The sequence below is a fragment of the Amblyomma mixtum genome, chromosome 8 (assembly GCF_055824585.1).
Source record: "Amblyomma mixtum isolate Tamu chromosome 8, ASM5582458v1, whole genome shotgun sequence".
Taxonomy (NCBI): domain Eukaryota; kingdom Metazoa; phylum Arthropoda; class Arachnida; order Ixodida; family Ixodidae; genus Amblyomma; species Amblyomma mixtum.
The window spans coordinates 139772197-139794983 of NC_143019.1; the positions used below are offsets into that span (position 1 = coordinate 139772197).

Here is a 22787-nt window from a genome sequence, read left to right on the forward strand (position 1 = left end):
TGCACGGGTGATGAAGCGACAGCAGCTGTGGTGGACTCCTCTTTATCCGCCCTTCTCACACTACCTCTCCCTCCAAACACCTCCCCAGAAGCTGCAGAGGAAGCCGTCATTGCACTTTCTATCACCCGCACGGAAGCCCGGTACATTTTAAGTAATTCTAAAACTGCGATTCTAAATTTTGCTCGAGGCCGAGTCCATGTCCCTGCTTTTGGCATACTAGACTCGCACCGATGCACCCCCGCCCCGCCAAGTGGAGCTGATATGGGTGCGCGCGCACTCCGGGAATCCCGGAAACGAGGCCGCCAACCTTTTATCCCGAGGTTCTTTAAACCGGGCTCAGGTGCCCTCGGATCGGGGATTCACGAAGGAGCGCATGCACTCATTCAGCGATCTGACGCAGGCCTACAGAGCCTCACACCAGCTCTGACCCCGCCCCACCCCTCCCTAGATAACAAACACGCAACGCTCTGGCGCAGACTACAGACACACTCTCTTCCCTCACCCCTTATCCTAGCCCACTATCATCCCTCCTAGCCCACTATCATCCCTCCTTCCCCACTCCGGCATGCGCCCTATGCCCAGCACCCTTCGCCTCTTCCCTCCACATCCTTTCCCTCTGCCGGGCGGACCCTCCCCCGCGGGACCTAGAGAACCTCAAGACCTGGGAGGACTGGGAGACCCTGCTGCGCTCGGAGGACCCGGCCGTGCAGACCATCGCAACCGGCCGGGCTGCCAGTGTTATGGACCAGGAACATAAACACTTGAGTGCAGTGGGCTCGTGCGGGGACCCTGGGGCGTGCCCCGAATTCCTTGTGCAATAAAGTTTTTTTTCTCTCTCTCTTGCTGATACAGTCGTCTCCAAGCTTCATTATCTCGGCTGCCTCAATTATCTTGCGAACGAGCTGATCGGTGTGCTTTTCTATCACATTGCACTGTGCATACTCAGCCGAGCAGGTTTTTGATGGGCAATCCCTTACATGAATTCGAATGTGCCTGAGTGCTTGTTCGACGTTAATTTAATGTTCTTTCAGCCTATCGTTGGTGCATCTGCCTGTCTGGCCTATGTACTTCTTCGCACATTTCACCGTAAGGGAATAAACAACGCCTTCCGCTCATTCCACGAAGCGGGTCTGGTGGTTTTTGGTGCACCCGCGCAGTTTTTCGGGCTCTTCACCTGCACATGACTGGACAGTTTTCACCGACTCTAAAGCAGCCCTTCAAGGCCTGCAAACTGCACTACGCCGTGGGTCACACGAACAACTCGTTGCCAAAATCCGCAAGCTCTATACCATGACGCCACATTGAAAGGACATAACATAATTTTCCAGTGGCTGCCGGGCCACTGCGGCATTCATGGCAATCACCAGGCTGACGAAGCTGCCCGTTCTGCCCACAATGACGGCATCCCCGTTAAAATCCCTGTAACGAGAGCTGACGCAGCGTGTGGGCTTCGTTCCTTGAGGCTGGAGCTCACACTTTCAGCGTGGAACTCTGGTGAGTTGTGCAACCGTCGCCTCAGGACTTTGGACCCTGGACTGCGCCTCCGTCTTCCGTGTAATGTAGCGCGTCGTGAAGCAACACTACTGTGTCGTCTATGGCTCGGTGTTGCCTTCACGAATAAGTATGCTTTCCGGATCGCGATGGCCGACAGCCCTTCTTGTGTGAACTGCGCCTGTGATGAGACAATCACCCATATCTTGTGTTAGTGCCCTGCCTTTGTAGCCGAAAGACATAAGCTGCGATGTGCTCTGGACCGCCTGGACCCTCGCCCTTTCACAGAGGCCAAGATCCTCGGTCCGTGGCCACAACAGTCAACTGCCATCAATGCTTACAAGGCACTCTTTCGCTTAATTGACTGCCTTAATTGACAGACTGTGATTATTTCCCTTTACTTTTCTCTCTCCTCTTTAATTCCCCTCATTCCCTTCCCCTGTGCAGGGTAGCCAACCGGAATCCTTTCTGGTTAACATCCCTGCCTTTCCCTCTCTCTCTCTCTCTCGCCGCTCACGCGCCGGCAAAGGCTTTTTAGTTTTCTCGGGGCTGTGAGCACGACATTAGCACCAGCTCTTCGGAAAATCTTTTTGAGGTGGTGGGAGATGTTGTGGATGTAAGGGAGGGCCACAATTTTTCGTTTGTTTTTAGGCCTCCTACAGCTATCACGCAGTTTAAGTTTCTTGCTTAATCGTTCCGCGACGGACACCAGTAGGTGTGAGGGGTACCCTGCTACCAAAAGGCGTTCTATGTGACGACGAAAGCACGCTTCCAACGTGTGGATGCACGACTTCTTGAGCGCGTTTAACAAACATAGTTTTGCAATGGCCCTTTTTACCAGCTTGGAGGGCGCCGATTGCAAAGGCAGTGGTGCCTTATCACCTCTTGGTTCATAGGCCCAGCACACGTTCCCCTTGTGAAATGCAGTCTCAGATCAAGGAATCTCAACGACCCTTGTACAGGAAACTCGTGTGTAACTGTTAATGGCTGAAGAGCACGACAAAAGCAGGCTACAGCCTCTGAGGTCACGTCAAGGGTGTTCGTGCTGATGCCATCGCAAAGCACTAAGTAGTCGTCCACATATCTGAACACCTTCTGCACACTGCTTTCCGTGAGGGTGTTGAAAAGATACCTGTCTTTTTGTGCCAGGTATAAATCACTGAGGATAGGAGCGATGTATGACCCAGCGCTCGTGGTGTCTTCTTATTCTATGTGTCCTGTATATGGTTTTTCGCTATTACTTCGAGGCCGAGCCTCTAGTGGGAAGAGCGCGGTGCGCCGTGCCAAGCGGCCGCCGTTACCCGATGAGCCGAGTTGGTAGCCCGTCTCTCGCTCCTGGTATGACGTCACGCCAAACGTCACTAGCGCCTGCCTCTAGCGGGAGGTGGTGGTGGTGGTGAAAACTTTTATTTTGTGAAAAAGAGTTTGGAAGCCACAGAGTGGCCCCGCTACATGGTCGGCGTCCCTATTCCGGGACACCGCATGACGAGGCCCCGTCTCTCGCCCGTTTCACCAGAGCCCTTTGGGACTCAAGCGAGGAGCAGTTGAGGAGGAGCGCGGCGCGCCGTGCCGAGCGGCCGCCGTTACCCGACGAGCCGAGTTGGTAGCCCGTCTTTCGCTCCTGGTATGACATCACGCCATAACGTCACTAGCGCCTCTAGCAGGAGGAGCGCGGCGCGCCCTATCAAGCAGCCGCCGTTACCCGACGAGCCGAGTTGGTAGCCCGTCTTTCGCTCCTGGTATGACGTCACGCCATAACGTCACTAGCGCCTCTAGCAGGAGGAGCGCGGCGCGCCCTATCAAGCAGCCGCCGTTACCCGACGAGCCGAGTTGGAAGCCCGTCTTTCGCTCCTGGTATGACGTCACGCCATAACGTCACTAGCGCCTCTAGCAGGAGGAGCGCGGCGCGCCGTGCCAAGCGGCCGCCGTTACCCGACGAGCCGAGTTGGAAGCCCGTCTTTCGCTCCTGGTATGACGTCACGCCATAACGTCACTAGCGCCTCTAGCGGGAGGAGCGCGGCGCGCCGTGCCAAGCGGCCGCCGTTACCCGACGAGCCGAGTTGGAAGCCCGTCTTTCGCTCCTGGTATGACGTCACGCCATAACGTCACTACCGCCTCTAGCGGGAGGAGCGCGGCGCGCCGTATCAAGCAGCCGCCGTTACCCGACGAGCCGAGTTGGAAGCCCGTCTTTCGCTCCTGGTATGACGTCACGCCATAACGTCACCACCGCCTCCAGGGGGAGGAGCGCGGCGCGCCGTGCCAAGCGGCCGCCGTTACCCGACGAGCGGAGTTGGTAGCCGTCTTTCGCTCCTGATATGACGTCACGCCATAACGTCACTACCGCCTCTAGCGGGAGGAGCCAATCTTTCTAGGAGGTATTGGAGGAGCGCGGCGCGCCGTGCCTAGCAGCCGCCGTTACCCGACGAGCGGAGTTGGTAGCCCGTCTCTCGCTCCTGGTATGACGTCACGCCCTAACGTCACTAGGCATGGTATGACGTCAGGGGTCATTCTAAAGGTGAAACGTGGCAAGTGGCCGCCGCTACGCGAAAAGCCGTTCTTGAGAGTAGTTTTGCTTTCGCAATAAAATTTGATCGTTTATGTCTCGAAAGCAATGAATGGGCTATGAGGGACGACATAAAAAAGGTAAAGTGGTTTTTGAGGAAAGGAAATGGCGTAGTATCTGTCTCACACATCTCGGCAGACACCTGAATCGCGCCGTAAAGGAAGGTCGGAAAGTGGGAGTGAAAGAGGAACGAGAGAAAGAGGTGCCGTAGTGGAGTTTTCCGGAATAATTTCGACCGCCTGGGGATCTTTAACGCGCACTGACAGCGCCCAGCACACGGGCACCTTTCGCGTTTTACGAATTGGAAAAACAGCGCAATCAAAGACGAGACACAAGAGAACGACAAGATTGCGCTGTTTTTCCAATTCGTAAAACATGTACTATCGCGCTCAATATGAGTTGCAACGCGCGGTCATCGACCGGGGCTCGTTCCGTGGTGTGCCTCCTCCAAACAGTCACTCGGAATTCTGGGAGAAACTGCTGTTCCAGGAAACAACAGCACCCCCGCTCAGGAAAAAATTTCTCCCAGAATTCCGAGCGACTGTTTGGAGGAGGCGCACCACGGAACGAACACCGGTCGATGACCGCGCGTTGCAACTCATTGAGCGCGATAGTACCTACCAGCCCGTATTTGCCCTCTTCTGGAATACCTTTCGCGTTCCGCCTCCATCGAAACGCGGCCGCCGCGGTCGGATTCTAACCCGGGTACTGCGGCTCGGTAGACGAGCGCCTTAACCAGTGAGCCACCGCGGTGGGCCGTAAAAGATGGCAGCGGATTAATTTAGACCACTCCGGGTTCTTTTACGTGGAGATTGAACAGCACTCGAGCGCCTTCCGCATTCTGCCTCCATCGAAACGCGGTCGCCGGGTGGAGGACTGATGCGACAATACACGAACTGGATTTGACACGTAGACGTTCATGCAACCAGTAAGCCGAGCCCAGAGACCGAGCTAGATGGCTTAGTAATGGCGCACTGTTACTGAGCCGCAGGATCCAGGTTCGTTTTCCCGGCCGCTGCGGTCGCGTTTCGATGGAGGCGAAAAGCAAGAAAGCGCGTGTAGAGGGCTGCGTTAGCGCCCGGGTACATAACCCCAGGTGGTCTAAATTGATCCGGAGGCCACCACACTGGCGTCCCTCATAGTGCGGCCTCGGGACGTTAAACACAATTTACTATGTTTCGAGTACTGAGGGCAAAAGCCGGCAGACAATATTCACAGGGCAGTTTGACTGCCTGAAGTGCGTAGAGGCGAAAGCGTTTCCCGCACCACTTTGACTGCCTCTGTGGCACTGGTGACGTCACCACTGCATGACGTCACACAATTATTTGGCTAATTACATTTGATTACTAATTAATGTCTAATCACCAAATATTAATGACTACTTACTAATTAATACCGCTTAAGCTTCGCCTTTAGGAGTGGAACGCGACAGCATGTTGCAGCGCTGCCATGGAGTCCACAGAACGCCATCGCCCGTTCGGCGCGATGCCTTGTCGGTACCTTTGAACGCAACGCATATTTTAAGAAAGGAAATGGCGCAGTAATTCTCTGTCATCTCGGTGGACACCCGAACCGCGCCGTAAAGGAAGGGAGGAAGAGGGAATGAAAGAGAAAGAGGTGCCGCAGTGAAGAAAATAATTGTATTTGAGGAAAGGAAATGACGCAGTAACCCCACGCTCACGCAAGAGCAAGCAACCACTCTCAGGTAGCTCCGAACGCACACATTCCCATGCCCCGCAATGCTAGCCAAAATTCATCCAGATATATACTCTGCACAATGCAAAAGCTGCGGAGAGTATGCTAACCACATCACGTGGGCCTGTAGTAAGAACCCTTTCAGCCGAATAACCACAGAGGAGCAGTGGGAGACTGCGCTGCGCAGCTCGGACCTGTGGCAACAAAAGTTGCTCACAGAGAGAGGTGACCAGGTCGCCGAGATTCAAGAAATCAAGGCCACCAAGCGACAGTAGCCGACCTGCGCCAGAAAAGAGCCTTCCTCTTCAAAGACTCAAATGAAGTGTATACTCTCTTCGTCTCACACATCTCGATGGACACCCGTCATCCGTTTGATTGACAGTTATATTGTGACAGAATTTTGGCCGACAGTTTAAGCCATATTAAAGGCTTTCACTTTAGAAGCTTTAAAAAAAACACGGCGTAACGGACGCTGAGTGACAGAAACCGAGGAAAGAACGAACAAGCGAGACCGGGCGCTCTCATCTCCGCGGCTCGTCCAAGTTCAAATGTCTGGCGAAGGCCTGGCACGTGAGGGCGGCCAATGAGCGCGGCCCACGACGGGCTCGGGTCTCTCCTCCTCTTTGGCGCCGCAGGGTTGGCGCCTACTCCTCCTCTCCCGGCTCGCGCAGCCGAGAAGCCAACCAGAGCAAGAAGCGAGCGCCGCCGCCGCCGCCGCCACAACGGTTTTCGCCCGTCGCCTTGTGTTCTTGTGGCTTCCCGCTGACACGGTCGTGGTCGTCTTGTTTGCGCTGTTTGTGGAATACGTGCTGCCGGTCATGGCCTCTGGCACAAAGCTGCACGACGCCGTCCGCCACGACAGGTGCCGACTCATAGCGCGGCTCGTCGCCGAAGGTAAGCAGTCGGGAAGCGCGTGTGTGTCGTTGCTCAGCGCGATCTTTCTTTACTCGGTGACCGTTCGTGTGTGGCTTTGTCTCGCACATTTTTTGCGCTGTTTGAGAGGTCAGTAAGGCATGTTGACGGGCTAGTTGGTTTTGCATCTTGAACTTGGAAAAAACCGAGTGGAACGCTTGCGAAACGCGCAGCGCCTTGTGTTCGCGTGTATGTGTGTGTGTGCGGTCCCAACGTTCGAGTTAACGTTCGCGGTGGTCGTGTTTGTTGGCCAGGTTGGAACTTGCACTGCTGCTTGTCGGCTTAGCTTTTAATGATGCGTTTCATAGTAGTAGCCGGAGTTTCCGCGTCTGGCCGGCCATGCGTTATTATAGCGGTCGTATGCAAACAGCGTAGACTTCGCGTTGAACTCGTGAGGTCGCCGTCGGCCAGGGTTAACGGAACCGCACGTGTGTCCTTTCCTCGGTCACGCTTCACAACTGTGCCTTTGTTTTTGGCCGTCTTTTTCTACTTAGAGTTGCGTCGCTCAGAACAAAAATTGCAAGAATTTTCGCGCCCAGTACTCTGCATTGTTCTCGCTCATATTTAGCAGAAGGTAGGCATTTAATGTAAGTTTGTGTAAATGTTTTGCGTCGGGCTAGTGCGTGCCTGAATTGGTGAAAGTCGATGGAATGTCTGCATCATGTGCGACAATGCGGGACCGAAAATTATGGCTTTGTAACCAACGTTCTAGTAACGTAGTTTGTAACAGCTGTACAGGCAGCGCCAGCTGTTGTCGACGGCAGAAAGACAAAAGCAAACGTCCGCGGGTCGCAAAACGGAAAGTGATTTCGGGGGCGAGAGATGGCGCTGCTGCTAGAACTGTTGAGAGAATGCGGGGCAGTTACAACGGCGATTCGCGTGCTCCTGGTCAAGCGCGCGGTGCCGAGACGTTTCTGCGTGTGAAGCAGCGGCCGATTGCGAGCTTGGAGTTGATGACTAAGGGCACGTTTAGTTGTTTGGTGCTTTTCGCCTCGTGTTTTGTTTCTGTCTAGAAGCAGCGAGCCACATAGCTTATCCGTGCTCGCTCTTTGCTTTGTGGCCTTTGTCCACAGGCAACTTTTCAAGGCTTCACAGGTGTGGAAACTTAGGCAAGCTTCACTTATTGTTTTCACAGATTGCCACCTTACGCAGCCTGACTTATTTCCCGCGCTACGACTCTTTCTGTACTGCTGAGCATCACTGCATGGTTTATTCGCCCCCTTTTGTCAGTAGTGCACTGCCGTCGCTGTTGTAAAGCAGTTGCTTTTTTTTTTTCTCTGGCGTGCGCTGTTAGTTTTTTTCGGAGTGGATGGATCGTGCGTTTGGCCATGGCATGAATTGAAGCGCGAAGGAATCACATAAGCCTGCACGAACAGGCCAAGCACTTGTTTTTTCCCCTGTCCGTGTAGGTGCACAACAAATCGCAGCTGCACGTGTTATTTGTTTTGGGGGACTTTCACGCTGGGGTGTCCAAAGTGGGGCATTCCGTTTGACAAGCTGTGGCCCGCCTTCTGAAGCACTACTGCAACGTTTTCCGGCTCGGTTGTCGCCGTCTTGATACATGTCTTCACGAGTCTATTGAAGCTCGGCCGGGGTGGCGACAGCTTTTTGCGAACGCATCCCGCAACGGAAGCGCCGTCATTGCTTACGGGACATCTTGTGGCAGTACTGTTGCCTCCTACGCCTTGTTGTTGTTGTTTAGGACTTTATTTGTGCGCAAATTTAAGAGGGAAGGGTGATGGGATCAGGCACACGGGAGCCCTTGAGCCCCGGCGGCCTCCGCAGCCCACTCGCATGCCGCCACTTGGACGGCTGGGTCCGAGCTGCGCATCAATGCCTCCCACTGCTCCATATTTCAAATGTTGCTATGTCGTTTGGAAAGCAACCCCACATTATATGCGTGAGGTTGGCTGGCTGAGGCCAGAATTTACCGTGTACTTGCCTGGTTAAATGTGCGAGTAAATTGTGGGGTGAGGGTACGTATTTGTCTGTAAGCGGCGCCAGGTGTTCTCTTGGGCTTTAGTTAGGGTTTTGTGGCCGGCAGGATATGGTTTGCGGACCAGACTACTGCGGAAGAGGCGGCCATAGCCTTGCCCCTCCTACGCCTTTCAACGGGCCTTTCTTTCGTGACGTCAAATGTGTTCGTGACCTCAGTCATGACGATATCAACATGGCCCCTGACGTTCCTCCGCCTCGGCCGAGACGCAAGAACCGCCAGCTACCGAGCAGTCCCTTAATAGTGCATCGTCATTCGTCGGTCCGCCTTTTGTGCCGTGGGCGTCGGGGGTGTCTATGCAGACAAGTTCCCTCCACGCCTCATCCCCGACGGCATTGGGAGCAAAGGACCGAATGAAACGTCACAAAATAGGGGGCCATATTTTATGTATGAGCTGTCCTCTCTCGTCATTGGTCACTGTGGGACATACCCGCGGCCGTGGGAAGCGGCCATTGGGGCAGGGGTAGGTGTCCGGTCGCCTGCTGCTGACACAAGCACTGCGATGCACCTCGCCAACGGGCAATGGTGAGGTCCGGTCGCCGTGCCGCTTCTCACGCACACTTGAAAGCCGCCGCGGGTGATAGAGGACCAGACAGCCCCTTCTCGTTTCCGCTTGGCAGTTGATTATCAAGCGAGTTTTTACGGTCCAAGGGTCCGGCTACCAGGCAGGGACTGCGCTCAGCACCTTCGCAAACGCAACTCGCGACCTGGTGCCCCACAGCACAATCTCATTGTAGCCACCATGGCAGTTTCGTCCCGCCGTTCGACCCCACCACATTTTCCTCGCTCAATTGCTACTGCTCCCGGTTGATTGTGCACTGTTCCTTCTCCTCCCTTTTTCCAGGCGGTATAGATCTGGAAGTTCTCGTTTTCCACTGTCCCGGCCGCGGAGGTCGTATCTCGATGGAGGCGAAGTGCTAGAGACCACCCGTGTGTTGTGCGATGTCAGTGCACGTTAAAGAACCCCAGGTGGTGGAAATTTCCGGAGCCCCCCACTACGGTGCTTCTCACAGCCTGAGTCGCTTCGGGACGTTAAACCCCAATAAACCAACCATTTCCAGCTGATACTGCTGAAGCTTAAACTGGGGACAGCGCACTTAGCTATGCTAAAAATAACGCCACATGTAACATTAAGAAACAGGAAGAGGGCAGAGTGTTACGCGAGTTAATGACATACTAGTTAAAATCAAATGGACAGGGCAAGTTGGTCCCTTAACCCCTAGCGGATTTGGAGAAGCTAGGCTCAGCTATAAGCCGACTGTCATTTCTGGCTGAGCCCGGCTTGTCGTGTGTTTTCTGAGGCTCTGTGTCGTCTTGAGTAGGCCTGGTTCGGAGCATTTCTTTGGTGTGCGGACAAGCGGTAGCACCATTTTCGATAAAGGTGCCCGTTAGGGCTTAAGGTAGAGGAGTGGATTCCAACTGGGAGCGTCAAGGGGGCCGATGAGACTACCGCGGGAATAAGGCAGGGAATAAACAGCCACAAGTCGAGCCTGTACCGATGAAGGTGCATCCGGAACATGAGTACAGGAGGAGGGCTAGAGCTAAAGCAATCCAAAAACACTTCTCTCAACCTAGCGTAGTAAGCGTTGATGCTGCAGCATATTGCAACTTTCTCTAAAGCGCTAGTCGATCACTCAGGAAAACGGGTGAACGACTCCTCAAATAGGAATACGAGCCACCCATCAGAAGCAGAAGGGGCCATAGCTATGCTATTTTGGCAACCGGGTCCAAAATTTTATTATAATGAGCGACTGTAAAACAGGAATACGGAGCTTTGCGAAAAGCTTCATAGGAAGTTTCTGGTTCCAGCTAACCCCAGCAGTAAGAGAAACGAAAAGGTCAAGACCGAGAATTCGTCGGTCTTCTAAAGAAAGAATGGTCTTGTGCACTTCCCACTACAGGAACAGTAGACTTAAATTCCCTCTCCCTCACCTTTCTCTCAACAGAAGGCAAGTATTAGTCTGGAGGCAGTTAAAAGCCGGAACCTTTATTAATCCCTACTTTTATTGCGAATTCGCCCCGGACTAATTCAGACCGGACTGCGCAAGGTGCGGGACGCCCAAAGGCACACTCAAGCACGTTCTTTTATTGCGAAACCAATACTACGCTCATGAACGGCCTTCCGCGTAGCGGCGGCCGGTAGCCACGTTTGACGTTTAGAATGACCTCTGACGTCATACCAGGGCGAGAGAAGGGCTGCGGCTACCAAGTCGAGTCGTCGCGTAGCGGCGGCCGGTAGCCACGCGGGACATTGAGAATGAACTATGACGTCATGCCATGCCTAGTGACGTCATAGCGTGACGTCATGCCAGGGCGAGAGATGGGCTACCAAGTCGAGTCGCGCAGCGGCGGCCGGTAGCCACGCGCGACCTGTAGACGCGGCTGCACTGCGTTCCTTCTGTTGGAGGCGCTGCGCTTTTGCTTTCGCAACCTGCCAGGCTTAACCAATGCTAAGCCCCCGCCAATTTCTACAATTTTCGGCGCTGAGGGAAGATCACCTCAACTTAGTTATGATCCTTGCGAGGGTCGCAGGGTTTCAGGTCAGCGACATGCACCAGACTGGCAGTTGTGCTTTTTTTTTAATGTCCATGCTGACAGACCCCCGGAGAATGTGCGACTCTAGCCTAGTGCATGGGAGACTGCATTGTCCAGCTCGGACACGGGCCGTAGAGGTCGCTCTGCAAGGCTGTGCTGTGCAGGGTGCCTGGGTGCCCGCTCGCCTCTGCTTTCAGGGTGAGGACACCCTTTGCACCACCCCGCGGCGCTGCTTCCTCCTCGAGGGCCAGCGCCGCTTTCAGTGTGAGGACACCGTTCTCGGCGGCGGAGGCATGTTGGGTCCCACTCTCCCGTTCGGGTGCAGTGCGTCGGCAAGAAGTTTCGAACAGAAGACTGCCTCTGCCGCGTGAAATTCAGCAAATTTGGTGTCTTCCCAAGACAGGCTGGTGCCATGGATGGTTTAAAGCGTGAATCAAAGTTAATTACGCATAAATATATCTTTTTCTCGCAGCTAATCTGCCTCGAAACTCGGCGCCTTGTGAACTGCCGTTACATTCTCACAACGGGCGTTGTGAGAATCTGTTAATCCGGAGGAATCCAGTGGAATCTGTTAACCCGGATGGTTTACATTAGTTTACTGTACCTACACGACCTGACAACAAACACGTTCCCCAGTAAGCTTGCCACCCATATTAATTACGCGCGCTCTCGCTGGTAAGCGAGTGTGTGGGCTTTCATCAAGAATTTAGTTCAATTTGTTTATCTTTATGTCACGAAGGCATTCAACCCCCTCCCCCGTCTACTTTGCGCCAGCTCACTACGAATATTCTGGCGGCGTACCGACATTCTGGGCGCCAGTAAGCAAAGAAGTTGCGACTGCGTGACGCCAACGAAAGGAGCCGTTTTTTTTTCTCCATTACAACGAAGAAAGGCTCCTTTCGTTGGCCACGTCAGTAAAATTCGCCACACGTGTTTCTGGGCAGGCGTTTCCTGGAGTTTACGTATTGACGTCCAGTTTGGCAGAGAGCCCACCGTGAACTTTGCGATTCCCTTCGTCGCACTTCGACTTATGTTTGAGGGAGTATTCTCGACGACCTGGTGTTCATACTGGCCTCTCCACGGTGGCGCGATTGTGGTTGATACTCACGGTGTCCCTCCGTGCGCTGGAATCGTGCCCACTGTGGCCTCTCCTCCGCGCAGCGGCGCAACCTCCTCCCCTCCTTAGCAACCGGCGCGCCAGTGGGGGGCGCAGCTGCGCATACCTACCGTGACGTCACACAGTAGCGGTAGAACGAGCGCGCGCGCGTCGGCGGTGGCAGCTGCACAGCCGCTCCTTCGCCAGACGTCTCGTTGCAATGAGACCAGTCATGGGCAGTATCGAAGATACATGTATCTTCGATACTATCTTTCGATACATTTTGTGTATCGGTATTAGGTATCGCGTGCCGAAAACTAGAGTATCGGAGTATCGGTATCGAAAATACATTTTTAGTGTATCGTGTATTTTACGATACTGGATACAAAAAAAAAAAAACCTGTAAAAGCGCTCGCTCAGGCGGTAGTACAAGACGGGCGGCAGCATCTTCGCTGCTTTTTAGCTAACTCCCAAGCTACCACTTCTGGATCATCAGCGTTTCTCGGAGTTAGGAATGGATTCACCCGCAGGTTTGACCATCTTTTGAAGATGAAACCGAGTGCAGAAGAGGCAACAGTTGCTGCTGTTCTACACCCCTATTTCAAGTTGCTGTGGTTGCGAGCAGAAATGGAAGACTTCCGCCGTCATGCTCAGAAGCTTACAGAAGAAGCTTTTGTCGACTATGTCAGCACAACACAAGCCGCGCATTCTTCCGCACGCGAGGCAGTGGGATCATCGGCGCCAGCAGCATCAAATGCGTCAGCTGACGCATTCTTTTCATTTGAAGAGACAAGCGGTATAACCAGCCGTAGCTCTCAGAAGGCGTTAGTGAAGCTTCAGTTTCTCAATTATTTACAAGATCCTCAAGTTGATGTGGCTATGCTTCATTCTTATCCACTGACAAGAGGCGCCTTCGTCAAGTATAATACTGCGACATGCTCTTCTGCTCCTGTAGAGAGGCTTTTTTCATTTTCCTCCCTTATAGCGCGCCCACATCGCGGGACTCTTTCGGACCGGCGGTTCGAGCAAATGTTGTTACTTAAGACCTTCAAGTAAACGTAACGAATATCTTTAGCCTAATAAAAACGTTCAGCCATTTTACTTGTTGTTGTTTTAATTCCAGCTTTTCAAGAATAGTTTCAGCTTCAGAAGTTTGTTATCGCAGTACTGGCAAACTAACTGTTCGGTTCCCAAGCGCACGGAGCTTGCATCATTTAGTTTGATCAAAGGCACAAGCCATCGGGTAATTGCTCTATAGTATCGAACCGAAAACAGAAAACGTTTCAGGTTTATTCATATAGCCAAGTGCTCACAGATTGGTTCGTATGAGGAACTTTGGGTTAAATGATTTTTCGTTAGGCTGCTTACAGAAGCGATCACTTCAACATATACCGGGTGTCCCAGCTAAATGTAACCAAACTTTTAAAAAAGGCGAAGTGTCCTAGTCCAGTGAAACCAACTGAGGGTTGTTCATAGTCGCGTGGCCTAGTCCTTAGTATTTTTCCCCTCTTAAAAGTTAACTAATTAGTTAAGTTCAATTAGCTAACTTTTTAATTATTGACTTCAGGAAAAAAGTGTCAATGAAAAAGTTTTAGATCACTTCGAAAAACCGTTAGTAGTGCTGTTTCCGTCAAGTTACGATTTACGTAGCTTCATTTATTGCCCTTAAAAGAAAGTTGTCACGTGAACAGCTGCTCGCTGACTTCTCTGCCCCAATGTGCACCCAAAGTCTCATCGAGGAGAGGACTTCAGAAAAAAAGGATTTTATTCTCTAAGGCGCGTCTTGGGACGTTGAAGTGGCACAGTTGTCATGTGGAAGCTTTTTCTTATTGTGCGGGTTATGGTTAAAAGCGCGGTAAAAAAACTACTTTACGTAAATATTAATTTGCTGCAAAAGTCTCAGTAACCTGTTTCTCGAAGCGATCTACAACTTTTCCATTGACACTTTGTTCCTACAACTTTTCCATTGGCACTTTGTTCCTGAAGTCAATAAATAAAAAGTTAGTTAATTAAGCTTAACTAATTACTCAACCTTGAAGAATGAAAAAAATACTGCAGACTAGGTCACGGGACTGTAAGCAACCCTCATTTGGTTTCAGATGGCTAGGACACCCCGTGTTTTTTAAAAGCTTGGTTACATTTAGCTGGGACACCTGGTATATGGCTTTAGTCCAAATTAAAGTTCTAACAAGGCCAACTGCGCAGACAGCGGAGCTTCAACAGATCCATGCTGTCGGATTCATTTATAAGTCCTTTCAGGAAAAGTGCTTCATAGATATACACTAAAGGTTACAGAAACCACGCGTACATTTCCTAAGTTCTCCAATTATATTACCGGAATTATTACACAGTGATTTCAGTTATGTAAACTTTGTTAGTCGTAATATAACCTGTATAATATTTGATATTTTAGTGATGTATTGAAGTATCGAAGATACAGTATCGAGTATATGTATCGAAAATTGACTTCGGTACTGTATCTTGTATCGGTATCGGAGATACAATTTTCAAAGGTATCGAGTATCGTATCGAAGATACTATTTGAAGTATCTTGCCCAGCCCTGAATGAGACACACGGCTCCGAAGCGGCCCAGTGATTCCGCGCCAAGCGGTTTGGGGAAGCGGCAGTGGGCTCACCACAAGGCTTTCGACAAGCACACTTGAGACTTTCCAAACTGTCTTGGGTATTTTTTTAGCATTGCCATTGAATAGCGGCGCTTTGCAGTGGATGAAAGCACCCGCCAGTTATTCTGGCTGCTGGGCACGAACTGCTTCAAATTATGAAATATTGCACAGCTAAGTAACGGCGGTGGCCTCCGCCGCTTGAACCCGCACTTGAAGAGTTTCCCCGCATCGGCCTCTTTATTATCGCGTGTCGGTTGCAAGAAGAAGCGATAAGCCACCGTGGGGGCAGCTCTGGGCTGCTCTGTCGGAAATGCGAAAGTGAACTTGACCGCGAGGTGCTGGCGGACCGTAGAAGACTCCACGCCTATGGTCTCCGGCACTGCGCGGTAGTTGCCCAAGCGCCCGAGAGGGGCGCTGCGCGGAGCCTGGTTCAGGCTAGAAGTGGACGACCGTGTTAGTACGTTTGTGGCGCCAGACGCTCGCTAATTTTCTTTGTGTCACTCTTTCGTCCCGTTCTTGCTTCGCTGTGAGCAAAATCATGAATACTTACCAACTCGCCCAAATTTCCGCCTTGCTGAATTCGGGTCTCGTAGCGGTCAATTCGAACGGGCCCCCGAAGGGCGGCTGACGCCGTAGGACGAGGAACGTCAATAAAAACGGACTCGACACACTGCTGTGTGACTCCAGCTCGGACGGCCCGGGTCTTACTGACTGCATTAAGTTGCTTCGACGTATCGCAGCATCGTGTCCGATGACGTTCGGCAAGCGTTGAAAGGCACTCTTCTTGCTTAGAGTAGAATGCGGTGTCGGCCGTCTTCCGTGGCGGCTGCAACCTCAGTGGTGCACTCAGCGACGTCTCAGGGAACCAGACTGCTTTGGTGGAAAGGTACCTCGCGCGGTGGCAGTCCAGCCACTCGTATTGAAAACGGCGCTCTTGTAAGCAAGAAGTAAGAATTCAGGGGGCACTTTGGCTCTCTAAAGTGCTCCAAGGCGAAAGCCTTTCCTAGCCACTGTTTGTTTTTGTTTACTTTTTATTTTTCATATTTTTTTTTTATTTTTTGCTCCTTTTCTTAATTTTATTGTTTTTATTTTTATTTTTCTTATTTTATTTTTTATTTCCTTTTCTTGAATTTACTCCTTTTATTTTATTTATGAAGCCCATGCATTCACTAGATGCGCCTTTATTCATGCTGGCACCTTGAGCCTTTTAAGCAGTGACGCCGAAAGGCGGACGAATCTGCCGACGCGTCTGTCGACATGGCTGCCGACGCGTCTGTCGACACTCCTGCCAACGCGTCTGTCGACACGGCTGCCGACGCGTCTGTCGACACTCCTGCCGACGCGTCTGTCGACACGGCTGCCGACAGCGTCTGCTAACGACAGTATGAGGCATTAAAGGCTTTCGCCTTAATAAAATGCAGGTATCCCCGCCACAGGCCAATCTCACAAGTACAAGCGTTATGATTAAATACGAGAAAAAAATTGGCGGGGGCTTACCTTTCGTTAAGCAAGGCAGAAATTTGGGCGAGTTGGTACGTATTCATGATATTGTTCACAGCGCAACAAGGACGGGAAAAAACGAAAGACGGAAGAGTAACACAAACAAGCGCTGACTATCAACTAGTTTTTATTGAAGAAGGCAAGGGGTATATATAGAAACACTTATCTAGCACACAGACGTTTTTTGGAAGGCACGTGGGAGTTCAGATACCTCAACTCCCTCTCGGATAAGGCAATCGAAGGGCTGCTGATACATAGACTGCCTTTCTGATGAATATAAAGGTAATGGAGGCCTTTTATATTCATTCTGAAAGCAATGAGAGGAGCTTCAAACTTCTCCAGCTGCATCCATCAAAAATGAAGCACTTGAGCCGTGTTGAGTTCGCTGTTCTCGCCGAAGAACTCCAGTGCTTTTACGGCATCGACAACTTCAAGGAAGAGGCCATCTCTTGGTACGAGATGTGGTGCAACAAAACTGGGGACCCATCAGAAATAACTTACTGCGAGCTTCTACATCAGGCCAAGACATTCTTCCCTGGTGTTGCAAAAGCCATTGAGGTGGCTCTGTGTCACAACTATCGCCCACCAACCGGCTGCCTGGTGCAAGCCGTCGAGGCACAGGGGCCGCTTTACGCTCCCCTGTGGCCTAAAAGCGAACGTTGTGCAACATTTATTTTTTTGAGGTCGGTCAGCCCGTGCGTGGTGCACGTGTGTCGGTGCGTCAGTACTCCAAGGGAACTCAAGGGGTTGCGGGTTTAAAACAAATATTTAATCGCATGCAGGGAAACACAAAAACATGTAAAAACAAACAGAGGAGTAGCCGAAAAACTATATAAAACGCGACAAGCAAGAGAGACAGACAATACAAAGAACACACAAATCCAATTACAGAGAACAAGAAGGCGTACAGGGCATGAAAAGAAGTAATATACAAAGAGTTAAATGGGAAAAAGAACAGAAAGTCCGACGGACAATTCACATACGGGGGCTGCGGCGATGACTCTGGTTCGGGTGGTTGTGGATGCGACGATGGCTCGAAGGCGGCGGGCCTTGTGCGATGGAACGCGTGCCTCGGCGCGGTAACTCGGCCCTCCACGCCCGCAAACACACCACCCAACCTCTTCAACTGCCTATCTCCTCCCGACTGTGCCAACCGCTCTCTGCAACCTGGACGGACCGGCAGATAGCATATTTCTTCCCTCTCCCTCATCATCGGGGCGCTTTTGTCAACGCGGTGACGACGGGGCAGAGGGGACGCATTAACCCGCTCAGCTCCCTCAGAGCGCCGCGCGGGAGAGCAGGAGGGAACGCAAAAGGTCAGTCTTCCGTGACAGGCGTCGTCGAGTCGGCTATGCCTGCATTCTCCACTTTAAAAAAAAACAGCGCACCTGTACCACCGCTCTAGAACATTCCATTCCTCCTGGAATTCCAGTCGGCTTCGTTCGCCGATAGCCGAGCCCCGAGAGAATTCCTGCCGAGACACATTCCATTGGTCTGTGACACAGCCCCCCACTAAAGAATATTATACCATAATATTTTGCTAGGCACAGACCAACGCCAAATCACCATCAACAACGAGAACATGGAAAAAAGGTTTTAACCGTTCCGCGTCACAAACACACACAAAAAGCAATGAGCACTCAAAAGTGGCGTACATGTTACAGCCTACAGCCATACAAGCGGCTATTCAATCATTTGACCACCGCACAGTCACGACAACCTCTTCACACACGCAAGAGTATCTGCACTCGAACTCGGGGACGCTTGTCAGTTCACGCGCACCGCACTGCACTCACTGTCGACGTCCTCATGAAGTCCAATTCGGGCATCACATGACACGTGTCACATCGTAACAGCATACAGCTTACATTTATATTACGACACAACGTCATCACAGTGGACACAGTCAAGGGTATACAGAATATCACTGCATGTAATCAAGACAACGGACACACACACAAAAAAAAAACTGACACTAGAAGGGTGTGACAGCAGTCTAAACAACCCGCGTGGGCCCATTAGTCTACCCGACTCATGTAGTCTGCCCCGACGTTATCACTCTCTGAAAGGGGCGTCTCAATGACTGGAACATTCGCACGGGGTGCCTTTCATGTGTGGCCTCTGGGAGTAGTCCGCTGGCAGGAGCCGCAGGACATGACAAAACGTTTCGCGTCGGCCTGCAGTCCCGGCCAGAAAAATTCACTTCGAACTTTGCGCACTGTTTTTCGGGGGCCCTGATGTCCTCCCATTACACCGCTGTGAGCGTTTTCGAGCACAGCTGTCCGAAATTTCGTGGGAACAACTACTTGAATGTAATCCCGTCCAAATCTAGACGTGAATTTGCGTTGGAGAACTCCGCCTTGGAGGAAAAACTGGTAGCTGTCTCCTTTTCTGCTGTGCACCACCCGATTCACTCGGTCAAAGCATGCCCGCAGCGTGGGGTCACGCTTCTGCTCTTGGCATAGGACTTCGCTGCTTACGTTTTCAGAGTTGACCGACACTCTCAGTCCCCTTAGTTTTCGCTTCTCCCGGGCTTGCCTCCTCGTCACCACGGCGTTTGCCTGGTCATCCTCTCTGTCTGCGGAAGCTGCTCTCCCATTTTCCTCGGTGGCGTCCGCCTCCGCAGCGCTACCACTCCCTCGTGGCTCTAACCCTTTTGAGGACGGCATCTTCGCAGCCATTGCTTCTAGGTTCCAACATGGATCTGGGTCGGCGGCATGTCTGGCTCCTTCAACGTTGCCTAATACGAGGTCATAAAGGGGATCCTCCATACACTTCGCACGGAGCCGTCCCTTGATGTATGGGGTGTCAACGTCGACCCAAGCCTCCGGAAGCATGAGAACCGACCGATCGAGGAGGTATACGGGAGATTTGAATCCTGTGAGATCGGCATCTTCGACAAGGCTCCTCCTCACTATCACCGTGTTGCACCCGGTGTCTCTAAGTACGCGAACCTTTTGGTTGCCAACCAAACCGGTGACTACAGGAAGCTTCTCACTCATAGTTAAAGTCTTGTTAGACAGAGCGGCGCCAACAACGGGAACCTTTGTCCCATTTTTCAATTCAAGGTATCCGTCCTCGATACATACTGAAGATGATTCTTCAGCGCCGTCTTTTGGCTTCGTCGAGCTCTTCTGCCAACACTTCCAGCTAGTGTGGCCTGTTCGCCCGCCCTTGAAACACTTCGGAGGTGGTCTGTTGCCCTCCATTCTGCCCACGTGGCAATTTTCGGGTCGGTGTCCGAGGCGTGAGCAAATGAAACATTTCTGGATTTTCAAATCATTCGGCTTCGCAGCCGACTTGCTCTCGTATTTCATTTCGCCCCTTTTATCAGAGCTGGCTCTAACTGACGGCTCTTTCTTTGGCGCTTCAAGTTTTGAAAAATTTTCCCATGCGTGAGCGTCCACGTACTGCTCCGCTCTTTCCACCAGTTCTTCGAGGGTAGGGTCCTTTTTCTCTTTAAGAAAGAGCTCCAGCGGTGTCGCACAGCTTGAAAGGAACTGGTCCTTCACCATCAGCTCAAACAAAGCCGTATACTCCTTCTTGGTGCTGGAAAGCTCTACCCACCGCTCGAGGAAGTTCCTCAGCCGAGTCACAAACTGGGAGCATGTTTCTCCATTCATGGGCGATGCCCCCTTAAACTTCTCTCGGAATCCTTCTTCCGTCAGCCGAAATCGCAGCATCAGAGCTTGCTTCAGCTTGTCGTAGCTCGTACAATCGGGCGCGGACATTCGGCTAAAAACGTTTAGAGCCTCGCCGCTCAAACACAGGCTCAAATAAGTGGCCCACTGATCCCGTGGCCAACCTTGGCTCTCTGCCACGCGCTCAAAACGCCTCAAATAGGCATCGAGGTCATCGCGCTGCTCATTAAAAATAGGCATAACTTTGTGCGGGTTCACTTTGTTCCATTTAACCGCCCCTCTCTCTTCCGAGCCGGACCTGGAGTCCGTTTCAGAGACACTAGCGGGTTCCCGCCTCAACAACAACACCTCCTTTTCCTTTTCCAGCAAAGCCATTCTTATATTGGATTCTTCTCGTTGCCTCTCCAACTCCTCATCTCTCATACGTGCTTCGCGTTCGGTTTCCTCCTTGCGCCAAGTGCGTTCTGCATTTCTCTCCTCTCGGCGCCTAGCACGCTCCTGTTCAATCCACGAGAACAGTTCTTTCCCGTCGAAGCCGAAGCTTCTTCCCTGCTCGACCAATTTGTCAAACTCGACCTCTGCCATCGTGCTCAGGAAACAGTGGATATCTAACCACTAGCACGACCCTCTCCTTAGTCCCTTCGGAGCCTCAGCCCCGACACGCGGCTGACCGGTCCTGTCGCGGACGCCAATTATTGTCACAACTATCGCCCACCAACCGGCTGCCTGGTGCAAGCCGTCGAGGCACAGGGGCCGCTTTACGCTCCCCTGTGGCCTAAAAGCGAACGTTGTGCAACATTTATTTTTTTGAGGTCGGTCAGCCCGTGCGTGGTGCACGTGTGTCGGTGCGTCAGTACTCCAAGGGAACTCAAGGGGTTGCGGGTTTAAAACAAATATTTAATCGCATGCAGGGAAACACAAAAACATGTAAAAACAAACAGAGGAGTAGCCGAAAAACTATATAAAACGCGACAAGCAAGAGAGACAGACAATACAAAGAACACACAAATCCAATTACAGAGAACAAGAAGGCGTACAGGGCATGAAAAGAAGTAATATACAAAGAGTTAAATGGGAAAAAGAACAGAAAGTCCGACGGACAATTCACATACGGGGGCTGCGGCGATGACTCTGGTTCGGGTGGTTGTGGATGCGACGATGGCTCGAAGGCGGCGGGCCTTGTGCGATGGAACGCGTGCCTCGGCGCGGTAACTCGGCCCTCCACGCCCGCAAACACACCACCCAACCTCTTCAACTGCCTATCTCCTCCCGACTGTGCCAACCGCTCTCTGCAACCTGGACGGACCGGCAGATAGCATATTTCTTCCCTCTCCCTCATCATCGGGGCGCTTTTGTCAACGCGGTGACGACGGGGCAGAGGGGACGCATTAACCCGCTCAGCTCCCTCAGAGCGCCGCGCGGGAGAGCAGGAGGGAACGCAAAAGGTCAGTCTTCCGTGACAGGCGTCGTCGAGTCGGCTATGCCTGCATTCTCCACTTTAAAAAAAAACAGCGCACCTGTACCACCGCTCTAGAACATTCCATTCCTCCTGGAATTCCAGTCGGCTTCGTTCGCCGATAGCCGAGCCCCGAGAGAATTCCTGCCGAGACACATTCCATTGGTCTGTGACACTCTGGCTTTGCCAGTTACTACCTGTACGGTCGAACGCTCCTTCAGTACAATGAGGAGAGTGAAAACGTGGCTACGCTCAACGATGACAAACGACAGACTGGACGGCCTTTGTATGATGAGTGTGCACCGAGAGCGTGTAATGAAGCACAGAAATGAATTTATCACCAGTGTCATCACGCAATTCGCCCAGAAAAATCCGAGGCGTCTACAGTTTCTGTTCAAGGAAGACTGACTGAGTGACTGTCGTTGCGTGTTTGTGAACATATTGTGCTGTGTGCTGGTCATCAATCCGGGTGTGTCGAGAACCCGTATGCAGCAAGACTGAGCACTCTTCTCCACGAAGTGATAGTATCTTTTTGCATTTTTATTAATTTTAATTGTTTCTTCGTTGATAAACTCCAATGTATCTCTCCTAGCCTCGCTTTAATTTGCTGTTTGTAATTTTTCTTTCATGTGTGTATTTTACTTATTTATTTTATTTGTATATAAATAAATAAATTTACTCCGCAAATAGTGCCTTTTTGCTACGAACATACCCCCCCCCCCCCCCCCCCTCCGGCGCCAACAACCAATGGGGCCCCCCCCCCCCTGCAAAAAATTCTGCGGACGCCCTTGCTCAGAAGCATCGCACCCTGTGTGGGGTTGAGGTCGCTGAAGTGCAGGTCGCAGTTGTTTGCGTGAACTTGGTTTTCGGAATCGAGAACGGGATCCATCGTATAATGTCGATGCAAACATAAACGAAGCGACGACGGCTGAGAGGCCTCCAACGTCCGGCCGGCGGTAGTTTAGATTTCGGCTGGTGCTATGTGGCAGCGCAGCGTTCGCGTCGGCAGTCACGGAGTCCGCGTTGCCGCCAGTTTACGTCATTTTGAAGCGAAAAGCTTCACTACGCGAGTCAGAGCCGAGCTTCGCGTGAGCCGAACTGGGGAGTTATGTGCATGCTCGGAACCGAGTGACGTCACGCGCCGCGCAGGTGGTCGCTCCTCTCCGCAGCCGACTCCGTCGCCTGACCTTTCGGCGCGGCCCCGCGCTACTGCGCATGTGCGCCGCCTTCTCACCGCCGCTACAACTGCGCGCATCGCCTCCTCGCCCACAGTTTGA

At 52.1% G+C, this 22787-nt stretch overlaps 1 protein-coding gene across 4 annotated transcripts in view; it reads left to right on the forward strand.

The window, feature by feature from the left end:
- Nucleotides 1–6240: 6240 nt before the first annotated feature.
- LOC149334628 (uncharacterized) overlaps nt 6241–22787 on the forward strand; it is an 86759-nt gene continuing 70212 nt past the window's right edge. The window contains exon 1 of one of the 4 annotated variants that reach the window (XM_089555271.1): nt 6241–6643. In XM_089555271.1, the coding sequence (XP_089411397.1) occupies nt 6568–6643 (76 nt within the window). In that variant the 5' untranslated portion in view covers nt 6241–6567. The remainder of the gene's footprint in view (nt 6644–22787) is intronic. The other 3 variants (XM_089555270.1, XM_089555273.1, XM_089555272.1) reach the window with 3 other exon arrangements.